Raw genomic sequence first — 18,308 nt, 5'->3', positions numbered from 1 at the left:
CACACTCAGAATGCAATACCACTTGCACAGAACACACAAGGAGAAAGTAAAAAGGTATCTTCCTTCATGGATAGAATAAGCTTTGTCATTTATCTGTTGTAATATTAAACCTCATTACTGTTATATGCCACAGGTAAGTTTGCTCTCTCTCTCTCTCCCCTCCTCTCCACTTCCCTAGTCAAACTAAATGTAGCAAGTAGGATATTTTGATTATTAATTAAACAAAGCCACTCCCAATTGCTCAGGTGCCACAGAGCAGAGAACCAACACCCAGGGCTACTGCTGTTAGAGATTCCTGCTCGCCAGCTCTGCGAGTCATCCTGGGCGAGACTCGCACACAAGGCAGATTTCACTGAAACCCAGCAAACTGGAGAGCAGCCCTGTTCTGGAACTGGTCAGAAGGCTTTACAGAATTCAACTCCAGCATAATGTATCTTCCACTTCAACCAAAGCATTTTATCTAGCAAGGTTTCTATATAAAGCAGTTTGCAAGGCAAGCTGAATTTATCATATCAGCTGATGCAGTCAGAAAAAGCAAAGGGTGTTCAGTTTGAGATTCACTTAAGGGCTGACTTAACTTTAACATCACTGTACAAAAATTAAACAATGACCTTTTGACAAGTGGCCAAGAATTTACTTAAATTACAATGGCCAAGCTTTACTTAAAAATTTTTAGAAATAGCAGTAAGATAGATGCACATAGAATTTGGAAGCTGAAGTCTTTCTGCTGAGTGTGAACCAGACCACTGTATGAACTTACAAAAGATTTGTTTGCTCAACAAACAGGCCACAGGAAAGAATCATGGCAACATGGTGCATTCTCATGAAGGCAAAACTCTTGAGACTTTCCTGAAGGGTTCTTTGCTAACACATTCACCTTGCCAATAGAATCAGGTGCTGCAGAGCAAAAGGAGTAATTTTCTTTACATGAGCAACATTAGTGACAGGAAGAAAACCTTGTGATTGTGCAGTAAGAATAACACCCCTGGAACAATTTTGCTTTTCAATTTAAATTACCTGTGAGCACAAAGTACCAGTTTCATTTTTTCAGACCTTTGTGAATTTAACACTTCTTTTAAATTAACATCTTTATTCTTTTAATCTGACCATAGAAATATAGAATATGTGAGTTGGAAGGGACCCACAAAGATCATCAAAGTTCAATTCCTGTCCTCGAAGAGGAGGGGGTGTTCCCCAAAACTCACACCATGTGCCCCTTTAAGCATCTTTAGTCTTCAAGGCATGTGTCAGTTATCTGAAAAAGGTTTGTTAAATTAAATTCTTTTTTCTCATTTCCCAAATCCAAAGGAACTAAAAAGCCTGTGAGTAATGTAGACCCAAGCTCTGATAGACAAATGCACATTCAAAAACAAATGGCCCCACTAACTTTGCTGGAGTGTCTCACAATGGCATCTCCCAGAAACTCTTACAGCCTGCAACTGAAATAGTTAAAAGGTAGAGCTACTTGTATCAGGAGCTTTAAATTCCTACATTTTCTGTATTTAGCAGAAGAAAATGGGGTGGTTTTATTTCACAACCAATCTGACTGAGTCAAGGAGACAGTTGGAAATTTCTTATTATTATGGTGCATTCATGCTTAAGTTTCATTGACATAGCAGTGTCAATCACCAAAGGGATGGTCTCAAAGTTCAAGATGCAGCTTGCTACTTATTACAGTACTTATTAGACTTTTATGATTACTCTACTCTTATTTAACAGCTATAAGAATGTTATTTATTTTTTGGGCTGAGCCAGGACAGTTAAGACCAAAACATAGGATTGGTTCTGTGTAACAGCCACAGGAGAAACACAGTCAAGCAAACTAGGTACTGATCTCATGCACACATCAACCAGGAAGCTGGCAAGGAAATACAGGTGTGACAATCCTACTGGTCAATAGAAAGAAGAAACAGAAGCATAAGGAACACCTCTCAAAGCTATGAAGGCATCCTTAGCTGAACCCATCGTCTGATAGATTCTTTTTCTTCTAAAAGAGGAGGAAAAAAGAAAGATTTTATAGGCGATCATGCCAAAGGTCTCAGCTCATAACCATAGAGAACAGCTCTGCACACACACAATGTGACATTTGCAATATCCAAGTGTCCACATGATGCTCATCCAAAACTGCAAACAATTTTTAGATTTCAGGATCTTTAGTTAGAAAGTACAGAGAGCTAGAATAGATAACAGAGCTTATAAGCTGTCTACAGTTTATTATTCAATCCTCATATGAATCAGGTGAAGGCAGTGCCTACCACACAAACCTATAATGAAAATAACAGCAATAATTAGTGACTCCCATGCCTGTGGTCTTTTAGCATGTTGCAGCCACATGAATATAGCATTGAACAATTGCTTCTCTCCAAATAACTGACATCATCTACATGACTGCTACCCACTACCTTCAGTTTGCTTTTTAACTTTTTGATATTTGACATTTAAAACTTAGGATCTCTGGAGGGATCAACACTGTGTCCTGAACCAGCAGCTTGGATTCAGCCCTGCTAGCCAACCCACCAAAGCAGCAAACAGCAGAGCTCCACAACAGCCAAGCAAAGACAGGCATCTCCTCCATTCTTCCTGTGCTGCTGATTTATATTCCCTCCACTCATTCCAGAAAGGAGGTGGGTGATACCAGCTGGTCTCTGGTTACTTCTGCCCAGCAACACCTGCAGAATGTGGGAGGCTGCTGGTCGTAGGCAGCTCTGCACCAGCTGCCTGTTTGCTCTGCAGCTCCAGCAGCTGCACAATACAGAAGCGGAGGGCAGGAACTGAAATCCCAGCCCGCTGGTGTTTGTAATGAGTCAACGCATCCAGCTCTGAAATCCTAGCAGGATAGGTACAAGTCTCTCAACACAAAACTAGAAATTACACCTTCATTTTTCTTCTCATTCAGACATGTTAAAAGCAGAAATGGCTCCTAACAGATAGTTGACACAGGAAGTCTAGTATGTGCATTTTTACTTATGTATGGCTCCTCATGTAGTGATCTACTTTTAAGTGATCTGCTTTCAGATCACACTCACATCTCCATCTTTTTCCACACAATTTTTTGGCACACACAGATTAGACTACCTTTGACTTGACTATGTGGGAATTCCCTGCCTCCCAGGGAACCTCCAAGTGATACAGCTCGATACAGGGAACAGCTGCATGCAGAAAGACCACACTGCTTAATCTTGCTTCTATTTCAGTCATTGTCAGCTGCTGGAATGACCTCGTGGAGAGGGAGGGCAAATGAGAGAAGGCTGCTCTGTCCCAGCTCCTGCACCTCTGCACCAAACATTGCCGAAACACACATCAGCCTTTTGACCACTAAGCATTTCACAAGATTTAGGATAGGATTACCTATGCTACTTCCAGAAAAAAAAAATTTAAAAGAGCAATTTTAAATGAGCATTTTGCATTTGAAAGGATAGAGCTAATTGCCTAGATAGAGCCACGTTATCATCAAGCCATCAGCTGGAGCTGTGCCAGCAGTAGAATGGGAACACCCATCCTCTATCAGCTCCCTGTGACTGATACTGCTTGTTTAGTGTCACCACCTGTGGGGGTGTGCTCACCATTTCCAGGCCATGACGTTTAAACAGAAATTTAAGGACACGTTGCCTAAAGTCACTCCAACTTGCTTGAACAGCCAGCTAGCAATCCTGACAGGGACATTACAACTGTGTTTGTACAGTGTATGACCCACACCATGGTGAAACATGAGCACCTCATGGGTAAAAGTTAATAACCATTCATTACTGTTCCAGCAATAATATTCCAACCTGTGAACATAGTATGGCATTTTTCCATTTATTTAGTTTATACTGGGCAACAGATCTGGTGTAGCTAAGAGTAGCATATGTGTGGGTTCAGTTATAAGCTCACCTTTGTACTGTTTAACCTTTCTTTTATATATACTACATATGTAGATTCACCAGATAACAGAATTGTTGAATTTGGCAGGCACCTCTGGAGACTGTCTTGTCCAAGGCCCCTGCTCAAAGCAGGGTCACCTACAGCAGGTTGCTCAGGGCTACACCCAGTTGAGTTTTGAATATGTCCAAGGATGGGGATTCCACAACTTTTCTGGACAGCCTGTTCCAGTCTTCAATCGTCCTCACATTACAAAAGGAAACAAATTCTACTTTATATTTGCATGCAATTTCCTGAATTTCAATTTACTCTCATCCTGTTGCTTGATGTTACAGAAGAGTCTGGCTTTCCTGTCTTTACTTACAGTCAAAGAATAATGACATGGTTTGGGTTGGAAGGGACCTTAAAGACCTGCTAGTTCCAACCCTCCTGACATGGGCAGGGACACCTTCAACTACACCAGGGTGCTCAAAGCCCCATCCAACCTGGCCTTGAACACTTCCAGGCATCTACAGCTTCTCTGGGCATGTCCCATAGCTTTACTACCCTTTTCAAAGATTTCTTTCTAATATCTAATCTGAATCTACTCTCATTCAGTTTAAGGCCATCACCTCTCGTCCTATTCCCACATGCTCTTGAAAGAAGTTCCTCTCCAGCTTTTTTGTAGCCCCACCCTTTAGGTTCTGGCAGATGCTGTAAGGTCTCCCCAAAGCTTTCTCCAGGCTAAAAGCCCAAATCAGTCTCTTGAAGACATGGTCCAGCCTTCTGGTCCTCGCTGTGGCCTTCTTCTGAACAAGGAGGTCCCCACAATCAGGTATTGACACAATCAGGTGTGAGATCCCCCTGAGCCAGCTCTTCTGCAGCTGAACACTCCTAGCTCTCTCAGCCCCTCCTCGAATGACAGACATTCCATCTTTTCACCACCTCTGAACCCTTTTGGTGCACTTGTTCCAGTATGAGCATATCTCCTTCACTGGGGAGCTCAGAACTGGGCCCAGCCCTGTGGATGTGCCCTCACTTTCTTTGTCCTGCTGGTAACACAGCGGTCTGCAACACGTCATTAGAATACTGTGTAACAAAAGGAATTACATTATGTCAATATTTGAAGACAAGGATTGTAGTGAGAAGCTTTCAGAAGCATGCACAACATTCTGCATTAGGAAGCACCTCACAGCATGAGAGCTGGAACTGGGTACTGTCTCATTTCAAAGATCATCTTACAAACAGTTGAAGGTCAGGCAGGATAAAAGTATTCTTTCCAACCCTGTCCCTGTGCATGAGCACTGAATAATGGCACTAATAATCAAACAAGAAGTTCGTTGAACAACTCTTTGAAACCTGACAGAAGAGTTATCCCAGCACTTCTCTGGGTAACTTGTGGTAAACTATTCTCCTCACAAAGATGAAAAAACAATCTCCATACTCCCCTCACAAAAAAAGAAAATAAGAGGGGGTAAAAAAGTAAAATAAGAAGGTGAAACCATTGAGGATTTTACACCTGGTCTACATTTGGAGAGTTAGTTTTACAACTTTGTAGCTGAGATACAGAAAAAAATATAATATTCAGGGGCTGGAAAATCCAGCTCAGAAATGAGACGCCTGAATCCCAGATTTAACCTTGACAAGGCAACTAGAACTGCCCAAGCAAAGATTCCCACCAGTTCAGACTGAAGCAGAGAGAAAAATGGTACCATGGCATGGACACAGTGAGGATGTGGTGGAACATCTGAGACATGGCAGCCGTGAGAGATGCCACAGAAAGGACTCAGCTCTGGAATCCACTAAAAGTGTGCAGTCTGTGTGGCTGATTAAGCCTGCACATTCTGTGATGAATACACAAGCCAAGGCAATGTCAAGAACTTGGGAGAAGATGGAGGGTTCTATGGAGCACATCATGCAGGCTGAGAGTGTCAACACCATGAGGGTCAGCACAGCTTGGAGATAAAGCCCAACACTACCAGGAAAGAGAGAAACTCAGCAGAACAAATGCATACACTCCATTGCAGAGCTCATGCTGATTGGGATATTGGCCCCAAAGCAAAAGCAATGTTAAAAAAAAGACATTAGCACACAAGCAACAGCAGGGCTAAGAAAGCAGTTGTGTCAGTGGTTTCAGCTGGAATTTGACTGAGATGTGTTTAATGCTCATTGAAAAAAAATAAAAAGGAGAGGATGGAATCCTTCATCTTTATCTTTGCAAACTTTCAGATAAGTTAGCAAGAATAAAGAGAATAAAGAGAGACCCATCCATTATTACTTAAGGACCATGAATTCTGGAGTCAGATCTGGGACATCATGTCACTGATACCCACTAGAAGTCAAAGGTTTCTGATCTTTGAGGCAAAGCATTAGGAAAACTAAGAGGATCTGGGTTACAGATATACAGACATAAATTCAAAATAAGAACAATGAATACAAAGGAGGCCTACAGGGAGAGCACAGCAAGGTGGCAGCTCTGGGTGACTGGCTGAATTATGAATATTGTGGCTCAGTCACTTGTGTGTAATAGAGTTTAGCATCCAAGGACCAAGGCAGGCCAGAAACAGAAGGGGGTTTAATTAATAGAAAGGGGCTTGTGAAAAAAATGCCCATGTGATGCTAAGTACAAAAATAAGCTCTTCAAAACATAATTTTCCCCCACCTTTCTCAATTACAGTATAACTAAATCGTAAACTGCTGGCTCACAGATTTCAAGTTGTACTGAAAATTGGGTATCAGTTACTCAGACAGGGAAGAAGTCATTGGCTTTAATTTTGCAGTACAGCAAATTTTCTGATTTTAGACAGAGCTAGTGATTTTAATTTATTAAAATGCATTTATTTCAGTATAAGAATTTCAGACACAAGGCATTGCTGATCATAACTGACTTGCCCATTTAAGATGACCAGAAAAAAAGTCTTCTTCTAAGGCTGTGGTACAACCACAGCTTTCCAATCCTCCTCATCACAGAATTCCTCTTCAGTCATTCACTGCTCCCCTGTGGGATGGAAAAAAACATTTCAAAGTTAAATCTAAATCCTACCAGGATCAGGCTTTCTCTTATCAAACGCAACTGAGTGATTAAGTTCCACATATGCTGAAAACTCCTTGGTGTAATAGACCATGACAGTTTCCTTATTGTTGTGAAAAGGGCATTAAACAATACAAGAGCAAGTACATTTAATATGGGTCTTCAAATGACTTAGTGATTTTAAAATGTGTCATTCAGCAATGCCTTCCAGACATCTCATCCCATCAAGGCTCAAAACAAAGTATGGGATAAGAACTGGCTACATGACAAACCCACATCTTCATCTAAAACCATGTAAGGGATGCTCCATGCTTTTCATGACAGCCTGTATCAAGTGAATTGTATTATAAACATCCACACGTAAGTGGAAAAAAAATGCCTCCAGAGGTATCAAAATCCTCACGGATTGCTCTTTTGTTTAGCAAGCAGTAATTAAAGATTATCTTATTTTAAATCCTTAGCATCTCTTCTGCTAGCCAATTTGAAATAATATTACCAATAAACTGTAGATAATGCAAATTTATTCAACTAAAAAGAGGAAAATGTTGGGCTGATGTATTTTGGAAAACCATCATTTGTCAGGACAAATCATCAGATTCCTAGCAAAAATTTATCTGAGCTCCAGTTACCAGCTTTAAATGTTTAGCAATAGAAATCTGCTGAACTTTTGTCTTTCCAGGCATAGATTGAAACGTGGCTTTGTAATGAAAATAAAGTAGACAGGAGATGGTTGAACCGTGGCCTTCCAGCTCTCAAGAGAATGTCTGGACGACTTCTAAGACATCAGCTCTCCTTTAGTAATGCATTTGCAAGTGTTAGCAAATATTTCCTGAGCCAATGTGAGAAAAATCACTTTCTTACCTAACAGAGCAGGCCTGGGAACCAGTGCCTGCTCCAGCACAAATGCCTATTACCCAAATAAACAGTCTTGGCATGCATGACCAGGGACATCGATCATCAGGGCATATCCCAACCCAGACAGCACCTACCTACAGTAGCCATGAAAAGGGTTTGAACTATTTCAGGGCAGGAAGGAAACAAAATGGAACCTGCACCTCTCATAGGTGTAAGAGGGTGTCTCAGCTCCTAAATTTTGGGGTACAAGGCTTTCTTGAAAATTTTAGTCAAATTTCATCCAAAGAGCTTTCAGGTGATAACAAACCTGTATGTGGTTAAAGCACTGACAACAGAAATTGACCGGTTCTCAAATAAATTTTGTTTGCTTTCAACTACTGTATCTTACAATACACTTCAACTTTAAGGGCACTGGAAGATTGATGATTTCCAGATCTGTCTGTCTTTGGCTTTTTCTCAGAGCATTGCTAGACTGGGACTGAGTACACATCTCCTTCATTACTTCTCATTCCTCCCATGTAAATTTCTGATATTTATTCTATTTATTATAAGACTTGAAAACATGTTTATTATGAAATTAGGAGAAATGCCTGAATTCTAAAACTTATGTATTACAAAATACAAGCGAAAACAAAGCAAAAACATCAGAGAATGTTTTCAGAACAGATGTAACATCAGCCACCTGAATCTGTGCAAATTTCTGTATAACAATGAACAAAGGCACCTCAAAGCAGGGGAAACAAAAATATATTAAAAATCTGATGACTAGCTTTGTAAAGCTAAATTAAAGTTAAATATTAACAGTAACAGGGTCTACCAGATCTTTATAGGAAAAGAGGAAAAACGTTCTGGAACAGCCCTATTTGATTTGAAGATCTCTGGGGCAGGTCCTGCAGGGTTTGGTCACTGAGGCAGAGAAAGTAGCCCATTATAAAGGCCAGAAGAAAGCTTGGCAGCTGGGTACTGCTCAGTCCAAGGGCCCAGGCAGGGAGCTGTGGGAAGGACTGAGCTCCCCTCTCTTCAATGACAAGGCACAAAGCTGGTCTGGGGACAAGTGTAACTGTCTGCATCGAGTCACTGGGGTTGAGATGGCAGGGAAGCCCCTGTGAGCGGCTGTATTTGAGTTACTGAGACTCTCACAGGAAACTGTTCTGTCAGAGCAGAACAAGGCTACGTGGAAACAGCTAAGATAAATCCATCCCCTGAAAACAGGAGAAAGCAAAGGTGCAAGTGAAATGGAGATACATCTAAGGTGCCAGGGGCAGGTAGGAGCTTAAGCTTTGGGGATGCATATTTAGACAAAATACAATTTTATTTGTAAGGTGTGTGAGTGAGAACCCACCTGCTTATTATCTCTTCACAGCACCAGAGAGCAATTACAACTTCTTTTATGGGCTTTAAAACTACCAAATGCACACGTGACCTGAGCAGACAGTCAGCAAGAGTGTGTTAAATTACAATTCTGAATTGTCTGAGACCAAAACGGGTACCCAAGGTTAACTTCTACATCTGGACTAAATTGGATTAAGAATGTAACCTCTAAGTTGTCCAAAGTGAGTGGTCCAAATAAGGACCTTGGAGACTTCTTCTGGTGTATGTTTTGGAAAACAACTGAGTGGATGTAGCTTGAATAGACAATATAGGAACAAACAAATTACATCTGTAAATCTTCAGGGACAAGTACTGGAGGAGAAGAAGAAATTCATATGCAAATTCTCTCAGGAAAACATATTTATTTCATGAAACATAGAAAAGGGCAGTTATTTAAAATGACTGATATGCCTGGAAGCTTTGGTTTCAGCCTCCTAATATATCAAGCAGCTAAGCAAAGCATGGTAGAACTCAATACATTGTTTTGCTTGAGTTCACCATCTTTTGCACTTTGTTTTCCTGATTCCTATTCATTAAAAAAAAACAACAACAAAAAACAAACCAAATCCACACTAAGATCCAAAGCTCTTAATTCTCTCAAGTATATTTGTAACAATTGGGTGCTTTTAGCAGCCATCAGGCAGCACTGTGAATTTCAAACAGGAAAATCCATATCTGATGGATTTCATCTACCCAGCTAAGAAATGTTAAGCATTCACTGCCCATGAAGACATGATTTTAATCTCACTGAAATACATGAGGCATGCAGCAAGGAGAACATACCATAGTTTCAGCATTTATTGCTGAGGACAGACTTGCACTGACCTCTGTGGAAAGACCGTGTGCAGTCAGTGCAGCAGTGGGAATGAGCATCCACATCTCATTTTCCTGAGCATTGCGCTGTATTATAGGGGCATCTGAAACCTAAGATGATTAGGGTTCATGTTGTAGTTAAAAAAAAAAATCTACACAACTACTTAATTGTGGAATTTAAATTAAATGTGGGCTTGGATCTCTGCTCATGAACACAGTATTTTAGTATAGCTACCAAATACATTTTGTGGACACCTTTAAAAATTCTTTTTTAGGTTTGATTACAATTCTATATGCTATTAGATGCGCATGTGTGCACACATATCTGTATAATGTGCACAGTTATTTATCTAATTAACATTCACAGTTCTGAGTCATCAATTTAACTTTTTCTAAGGACTAAAAGAACAGGAACCCATACAGACTTTCCAACCAATCAAAAAAAGACAAATCACTCTTCAGGCAAATCAGGAGTCTTGACTTAAGCTTACCTGTACTTGGATCTTTGCCAATTTTTTAAAATCACCTTTCAAGAAATACCCAAAGAGTCTACAGAAACATCTCTGAGCTTTAGATACAGTATCTGACAGCAGACAGTAATGTTATTTCATTACAAAACTAACTCTGAACGTTTTGGTGGGGAAAAACTAGAAAGTTTAGCTCTTTGAAAGTGGTATTCAAATTCAAAGCTTGTGGGTGGAGTTGGGGTGTGAAGGTGCATAAATAGGCAGTAGGAACAGCAGCATTCACACTGGAACCAGGAACACCTTCACATCCTGGCAGGAGCCTGGCGGAGCAAACAAGGTAAGGAAGGCACTGCTCGGTCCCTGCCCCAGCAGCACCCGGGGAGCTGGGAGCCCCAGCCAGCCGGGATGGGGAACCCGAGCAGCCTAAAGGAAAGGCTGCAGCAAAGCAGGCACAGTCCAGCACAGCTTGTTGGGAAGGGAAATCTCTAGGGAAAGATTGGCTTTGCAGATTAAAAAAAAAAAAAAAAAAAAAAAAAAAAAAAAAGGGGGGGAAGAGGGGCTCTTTTGGAAAGCTTTAAAAAAGTGCACATAGTCTTCCAGAGGCAAAGTTTTTAAGGAGCAAGTTTAATGTTCCTCTGTCTTTGCTTTCTGCATGCTGCCTCCACAACAGCCTAGTGTGCCTGATCTTCAGTTTCCTGGTTGTCCCTTACTTTTTTATTTTATTATTTTTCTTTTTAAAGGGGCATTGCTTCCGCCATACAATTCTCTGGCCAAAACAATTCTTGAGGCAACCCTGACAATCCAGAGCTTAACTGAACTTCATGCAATTTTCCTCTCTGCCAAGGAGGCTTTTCTTGGGGCAGAAATGCAGTCTGCCACAAAAGTTGTATTTCATACCCATGAAAAAGGGACTCTTTGGATGTTTGAGCTCTATTGGATATCCCAGTAGCACAGAGCATTGTATCACTCATGGAAATGCAGCTAATGTCTCCTCCTGCAGTTCCTACCTGGAAAAACACTTCTGTTAGTTTTCATTGTCTGAACTTTACAATCAATCAGCCTGTTGGGGTGGGGGGTTTTATTTAGGCTTGGTTTTCCTTTTTTTTTTTTTTTTTTTTTTTTCTTTTGTCTAATGAATCTTTTCAATGTTCTGTACCACTTTTAGAACATCTTAAACTTTCTTTTTGTACCCATTATATTGGTTCTAGTTTCTAGGAGGAAATGTAATGAGAAAACAGAGGGTCATGTTGCTGAAATGATTTTCCCCTTCAGCTGAAATGCTGAAATGAGGAGTTTTCTTTTAGACCTGTCTCATCTCCAGGTCCCAGCCTGACTCAGGAAAAGCTCTCTGCTTTGTGCTGCTTCCACTCCCAAACTCCACTTACTGGGCAGCACATCAACTCCTCCCAACTCCTTTTGTTATATGTTCTGCTGGGTTTAAGGATTAGGTGATATCTTTAAGGGAAAAAACTAGGATTGGAAGCTTCAACAACGCCATTAACCTATGTCTATGCTAATGTTCACTGTAAAGCCTAGCTTAAACATTCTGACTTCTCATTTGAGTGACTCCCACAGCAAAATGGGGGAAGAGCTGAGACAAATTAACTTTTCAGCACCTGAAATTAACTTTCAGCTGGGTTACTCTAGCACTGGGAGATCCAGGTAGAACTGTGAACTTATTAGGACTTTTGGAATTGCTGTAACTCTGTTATTTTACTGAGCATATTCAATATGTGTAACAAGAAGAGAGAGAAATTAACACAGACATGCACATCCTCAAAGGGCCATGGCCCAACCCTTCTGGGCGTTTGCTGAGCAAACCTCACCCCATGCCCTGAGGCCCCTGCCTGGAGCTGCTCCTTCCAGCCCAGCCTCACCCCGTTTGTTCATATTTGTGACCTGAGTCTTTCGTGCCTTTAGCCACCCTGCCTGTCCCCACCTGCGGCACCGCAGCCACCCGAGCTTCTCTCTCCTGTTCCAGGGGCAGCCATGGAGAGGAGTTACGTGTCCGTGCTCTTGCTGCTCATCGTCATCTCCTGTGCTCTGGCAAAGGATGTGGGCAAGAAGGATTCAAAGGACACTACCACTAAGCCAAAACTGCCCCAGACACTCTCCAGAGGTAAAAAACACACAACTGAACAAAAACCTCCGCCAAATTTTTAAACAAGTGCAATCTTGTGAACATTTCGTCTACTGTGCTGTTCTAAAAAATTTTCTTGCAACTCGTTCTGCAAAACCTTTTCTAGTATTTCCTAGCTCCCTCTCCTCCTCCACTCCTGATGTGAGGCCCTCTGGCAGGGGTTTGTTCCGAGGGCTTCACATCAGGAGGTGCAGCACCTGCACCCGGGGTCCCCAGCCCCTTGTGAGGCGCTGTCTGAGGGTGTGTCTGTGTGTCTGTCCCTCCCGCAGGCTGGGGAGACCAGCTCATCTGGACGCAGACCTACGAGGAGGCGCTTTTCCGCTCCAAGCACAGGTACTCACCCTGCCGCACCCGCCCTGAGCCCCCCGTGCCTCCCCGCTCCTAACGAGGGCTCTTCTTTTCCAGCCAGAAGCCCCTGATGATCATCCACCACTTGGAGGACTGCCCACACAGCCAAGGTAATCTTTTTGCACTCAGGAGGGGGAAAAAAAAAGTTGTTCTAATTTTCTGAAAAAACTCTGCTTGACAAAAAATAATCAGCCTCCATTCTGCTTAAACCATAGTGAAGTACTATCTTGCATAAGCATGGAAAGAGTTTTTGAAGTTGCTGTACCACAAAGGTGTTTTCCAATGTGTAGAAATAAAATAAAAATGGTAATTCATTACTGCATGATACCAAATGGATATGGAAATGAGCACAGGTCAGTAGGGTTTGACCTCTGACAAATCTGAATTTGGTTCACAGCACAATCAGCCAAAATCAATAGCATGACCAGTAGCAAGAAATAACAATTTGTCAGAAAGACCATATTCCAACCATATCATCAGTGATTGAGACTGAATCCAGACAGGGACTAAATCAATCCAGGCTGAAACTGAGCTCTTCCAGGGTTTCTGGTACCTGGGACTGCTCTTTTCCCAGTGTCTTTGAATTTATCTGAGGGTCTTCCACTCCTGCAAGTCAATCCACATGGCAAGATCTTTGCATCCATCCATAACTCCAGTAACTGCACAAGGGTCTTTGTACAAGCATTTGCATCCTTCCAAAGATTTGACTCTGAAGCCCTACATGCTGTATTATCAAGTGCCTTAAGATCTGGGGCCAGAAGTCACAATAGTAGAACAGGAGGTTTGAAGGGTCAAATGCTCAAATTCAAACCTAGAGCTGAGAATCTGTACTCTCCAAAGAAAGGTGGGACATTTTGCACTATCGTAATTACTCTTTAATGCAGAATAAAAATTAATGAAATGCGTTCCAATGTAATGAAACACGAAAATCTTTGTTTGATGCAGTTGTAAACTGGAAATTCTCATTTTGTTTCATCAGTTTGTTTGAATTTCTTTTTGGAGGACAATATATTTCAAGGTCATCTTTTTCATTTTCTTTCCCATTTTTTTCTACTTTAGCCCTCAAGAAGGTCTTTGCTGAACACAAAGACATACAGAAACTGGCTGAAAAATTCATTCTCCTTAACCTTGTGGTAAGTTTCCCAATTACACTTAATTAAGTGAAAGCTACAAAGTTCTGATTTTAATCATGGCTTCTCTAACTTGAGTTTAATAGCTAGGGTTGGCTAGGAAAATGGCCACTGCTGAAGCATAATATATTTCATAAGTAAGTCTTTTTCATTTGTAGCTATCATAAACTCAGAATGTGGGGGAATGTGAAGTTTAATAATAACATAAACTCTTACCACTTTGCAATCCCAGCTGTTAAAAAACTGCCTCCCAGACAGTGAATCTTAGACTGCAAAATGTATTATTTGAGCTGTATTTCATAGTACAAAGTGTGGTGAAGGAAAAAAATATTCGTGTAACGTGCCCTCCTTGACTAGGAACCTCCTCTGTTTTCTTTAAGTATGAAACCACAGACAAGAACCTTGCCCCTGATGGCCAGTACGTCCCTCGGGTTTTGTTCATAGGTGAGTACCTCAAGCACCAAAGCTGATCTCAGAACAGAGCCCCTGCTGCACCATGCATCTCAAATCCTCGGGCTGATTAACAGGAATGTATTTCATGACAAATACAAAGGTTCAAGCTGGTTTTGTGGATCAAATATTGACTCAATATCACCCATCTTCACAAGTCCAGCATTCCTCCCTCAATGGCTGATGCCACAGTCACTGGAATGGGTAGCTCATCCTGTTCCTAATAAACCTGCAAACACAACACTTAAAACTGAAATGTCAGTGACCCCTTTTAGAACAATTTCTTAGTCAGCAGAAGCAGACATGTCTCACAGGAACATTCAGGAAGCAAGCAGGGGTGCAGAAAGGTTTGTTTCCTTTTATTTCCTTCTGCTTGAAGGTTAACCTCTACAAATTCTCTCACCCTTTTTCCCCCAGATCCTTCCCTGACTGTGAGAGCAGATATTACTGGGAGATACTCAAACCGTCTCTATGCATATGAGCCCTCTGACATTTCGCTGTGTAAGTAGAGTGTTCTGACACATTCTGGAAATATTCTGAAAGTGGCATTTTTCATGTGTCAAGGAATAACACCAGGCATTACAGATTCTTGCAGTCAGTACTTGCTGAAAGACATTTAACCAGGATTAAAATTAAACAGGATGCTAGACTTAAACTCGGTGAGGTGAAGAAAATGATGGCAGAGCCCTGGAGCTTTACGCATCCATCTGTTTTAAAAGCAAGCATAAGTCAGTAGGAACTTGCATAATTCAGCAGTGCTCACTGCAAGCAATGGTGAGAACCCACACACCAGTCCCAACAGGCCAGGTCAGGAAACCTTCTGGGAGCAGGGAAAGATGTTTGTTACAGCCATCCCTCACTGCTGCACAGCTCCAGCCTCTGCCCGTGTGTTGGCATTAATGAATGTTCTCACCAGTAAAAATTAAACCCATGATGTTCACAAATTGCCTGGAAGAGTTAAGTGCATATGAATCCCTACAGCAATAGGCATGTGATTAAAAGCTTTAATAATAATGACATTTTCTCTGCAGCATTTTTGGTTGCTGGCAGAGGAAGTTGCAGCAAAAATAACATGCATGAATATTTTATTTCTAGTGTATTCAAATATGCAGAAAGCGCTGAAGCTCCTGAAGACTGAACTGTAAGGGGAAGAAGAAAACCCTTAAATATTATGAAGTCTTATCTTCCATGTCTTCTCCACACCTTGATACTGGTGAAGAGACTATTTAGAGTGATATTTAGTGATGTGTAGTGATGGTTTCTATACATAAACACTACAGTTTTACATTAGCACTTTTGTACTGGGAAGCGTTTTTAAAAGCTGGAGGCTTTTATTTTAAGGCGTACAGAAGAATACTGTATGATTCAACTGTAAAAATGATTTTTTAAAAAATAAATTCATTTCAAGTGTTTACATACAAAACATTGCTGTGTTTTCATTTTTTTCCTCTTATCTCCATCTACCATTATTAGAAATGGTAAAATCACCATTTTGCTTTGGACCACAGCTTGCATTTCACATTCAAGGAATTTGGCAAGAAAAGGGCTGCTGTGGATCAATCCCAGCCAGCAGCCCAGCCCCACACAGCCACTTGCCCTCTCACTCCACTCCAGTGAGATGATTCTCCAGGGAGAATCAGAAGATTAAAGTGAGAAAACTCATGGCTTCAGATAAAGACAGTTTAATAGGTAAAGCAAAAGCTGTGTGCACAAGCAGAGCAAAACACAGGATTAATTCACTGCTTCACACAGGCAGGCAGGTGTTCAGCCACCTCCAGGAGAGCAGAGCTCCACCAAATGTAATGGTGACTTGGGAAGACAAACACCCTCACTCCAAATATGCCCCCCTTCCTGCTTCTTCTCCCAGTTTGTATGGTGAGCGTGGTGCATCCCCTTATTCAGCTGGAATCAACTCTGCCCCACTTCTCCTGCAGCCCAGGTCTACTTGCTTGGCAGGGCAGTGTGAGGGAGCAGCAAAGACCTCGACTCTGTGTCAGCAACCACAGAAAACAACCTGTGTTATCAGCACTGTTGTGGCTGCAAATCCAGAGCTGCAAATCCAAATTCACAACACAAGCTGCTGTGAAGAGAATCAACTTTACTCAGCCAAACCCAGCAGAGGAAAGCAGCTTTTTATCTCCAGTTCCAGAAGCTAGCTAAGCTCTCTATTACTCAGCCTACTTTGTCTCAAATTATTTTCTAGTAGCACCAGCCTATGTGGAGCTTTCAATATCAGCCCTCTCTCTACAGCTATGAGAGCAAGAAGTAAAAATCTTTCACAGAAAAGTACTTGAGACTAGAGAATGGGATTGTTTGCATACAGAGCTTGTTTTTCTTTTGAACTGGCTGTATTCTGAAGTGATTTAAGATATGCCTGCTTCCCTTAAAAAGTTCCTGCTTACATCAGATTTCAGTAAAGCCTTGAGATGATTAAGAAAGGGATACCACACTGACTATTGGCTGGTTTCATGATTGCTTATAAATAAGCCCAAAAGAGACAAGAGAAGTCAGAACTAAAATAAACGCTGCAGATGAACACCACGAGAGTATACATTTCATAAAGACTTACACAAGAAGACTTTCCAGCCCCAAATATCTGCTATCTCTGAACTCAGGAGCAGGATCAGTGAGAAACACTTTGGCCAGGACCATGCCTTCATTATTTTCTCAGCTCTTTGGCAATAGCACCATTCTTACCACTTCTATTACCATTACTGCCACAACTACAAGAGGAAAACACTTGGGAGGGCAGGACAGGTGAGAGAAGCAAGGCTTTCAGCTCGAGGGAATCTCTCAGCAAAATCAGAAGGGAGGTACTTGCTAATAGGTCTTTGGCAAGCTGTGTGAACCCTGCCTACCAGAAAACCTCAAGGAGGCACCTGGAAAGGGTCCCAGACATGGAATTCAGCATTCCTTCAGCACTTCAGTAAGATGCTACTTTCTATTGCAGCATGCAGTAGACAGAGAAAAAGGAGATGCAGTGGGGGGCAGAAATAGTCTCTAGAATCACTTATCAGTCAGAAAAAATGTGGTCATATCACATAGCAGAGGAACAACACCGAGGGAGGCCAGAGCAGCTGGTTATCAGAATCATCTTCACCTACTTAACCCAAAGTACTCTTGCTAGAGCTATGTGACATAAAACATGGGCTGCCTGTGCCATCATGTTTTACAAAACTGTTTTTATAACACTTCTATGGAAGCAGCATCATTTTTTTAAGCAGAGGTGCTGATACTATGTATAACATTCAGTAAATAGATATGAGGCACACAGAGACCCTATAAAGGTCTACTAATGTACATGCCTAGATGCAAACACAAATTAGTCCAGCCTGCAAGTATCAATGAATGCTTTTGAAACTGAAATTCTTAATTACACTCAAGGCTATGCTTTTTTCATCTACTTTTCACCACAACCAAATCTGCAAGAATCTTAATAAATAAATGGCCAACTTAATCCTGCTCTTTTAATCCTTTCCTCTAAATATGTATTTTTTGGGGGGCTTAAAGAGGCATTAAGCCAAGCTGAGATACCTAAAAAAGCCTCTTTCAATTTCTTTGGAAAACCTGGGTATCACTGCTAAAATACATATGATTGTTAGATATCCCAAAGTACACAGGATGGGGGTTTTAAGAATTCCACTAGCATGCAGACAATCTTCTAATTAATTATGTCTAAAATAATAATGCAAGTTAAGAACACTAACTCATTCCTATTCACTTGTCAGCTATAGTTTAAGGTATGTTTTTACAGGTATCACTTCAAGTTACACAACCTTCCCTTTTGTAATAGTTACTTTCATGTGAAAGGTGTGCAGTAGTATCAGGATGTTAATCATTATCTGGATTCACTTTCTCACAAA

General features: G+C 41.3%; 1 protein-coding gene across 1 annotated transcript; it reads left to right on the top strand.

Annotated features, from left to right (window-relative positions):
* Positions 1-12,366: 12,366 nt before the first annotated feature.
* AGR2 (anterior gradient 2, protein disulphide isomerase family member) lies at positions 12,367-16,868 on the top strand. The gene is made up of 7 exons (XM_054274322.1): positions 12,367-12,496; positions 12,787-12,850; positions 12,923-12,975; positions 13,925-13,998; positions 14,376-14,439; positions 14,863-14,946; positions 15,541-16,868. Exons 1-7 carry the CDS (start codon positions 12,367-12,369, stop codon positions 15,588-15,590), a joined length of 519 nt encoding a protein of 172 aa, XP_054130297.1. The 3' UTR covers positions 15,591-16,868.
* Positions 16,869-18,308: the final 1,440 nt, after the last annotated feature.

The sequence above is a fragment of the Melozone crissalis genome, unplaced genomic scaffold, assembly GCF_028551555.1.
Source record: "Melozone crissalis strain CALT ecotype California unplaced genomic scaffold, PUWL_Pcris_2 ptg000016l_1, whole genome shotgun sequence".
In the NCBI taxonomy this organism is placed as follows: Eukaryota; Metazoa; Chordata; class Aves; order Passeriformes; family Passerellidae; genus Melozone; species Melozone crissalis.
The sequence above is the reverse complement of the archived record's forward strand: the minus strand, read 5'-3'. Positions and strand labels throughout refer to the sequence as shown.

Coding starts and splice junctions, on each gene's coding strand:
- AGR2 (XM_054274322.1), top strand. CDS start 12,367: ATGGAGAGGAGTTACGTGTCCGTGCTCTTGCTGCTCATCGTCATCTCC. Junction 12,497..12,786: donor GCCCCAGACACTCTCCAGAG/GTAAAAAACACA, acceptor TCCCTCCCGCAG/GCTGGGGAGACCAGCTCATC. Junction 14,947..15,540: donor GCCCTCTGACATTTCGCTGT/GTAAGTAGAGTG, acceptor TTTTATTTCTAG/TGTATTCAAATATGCAGAAA.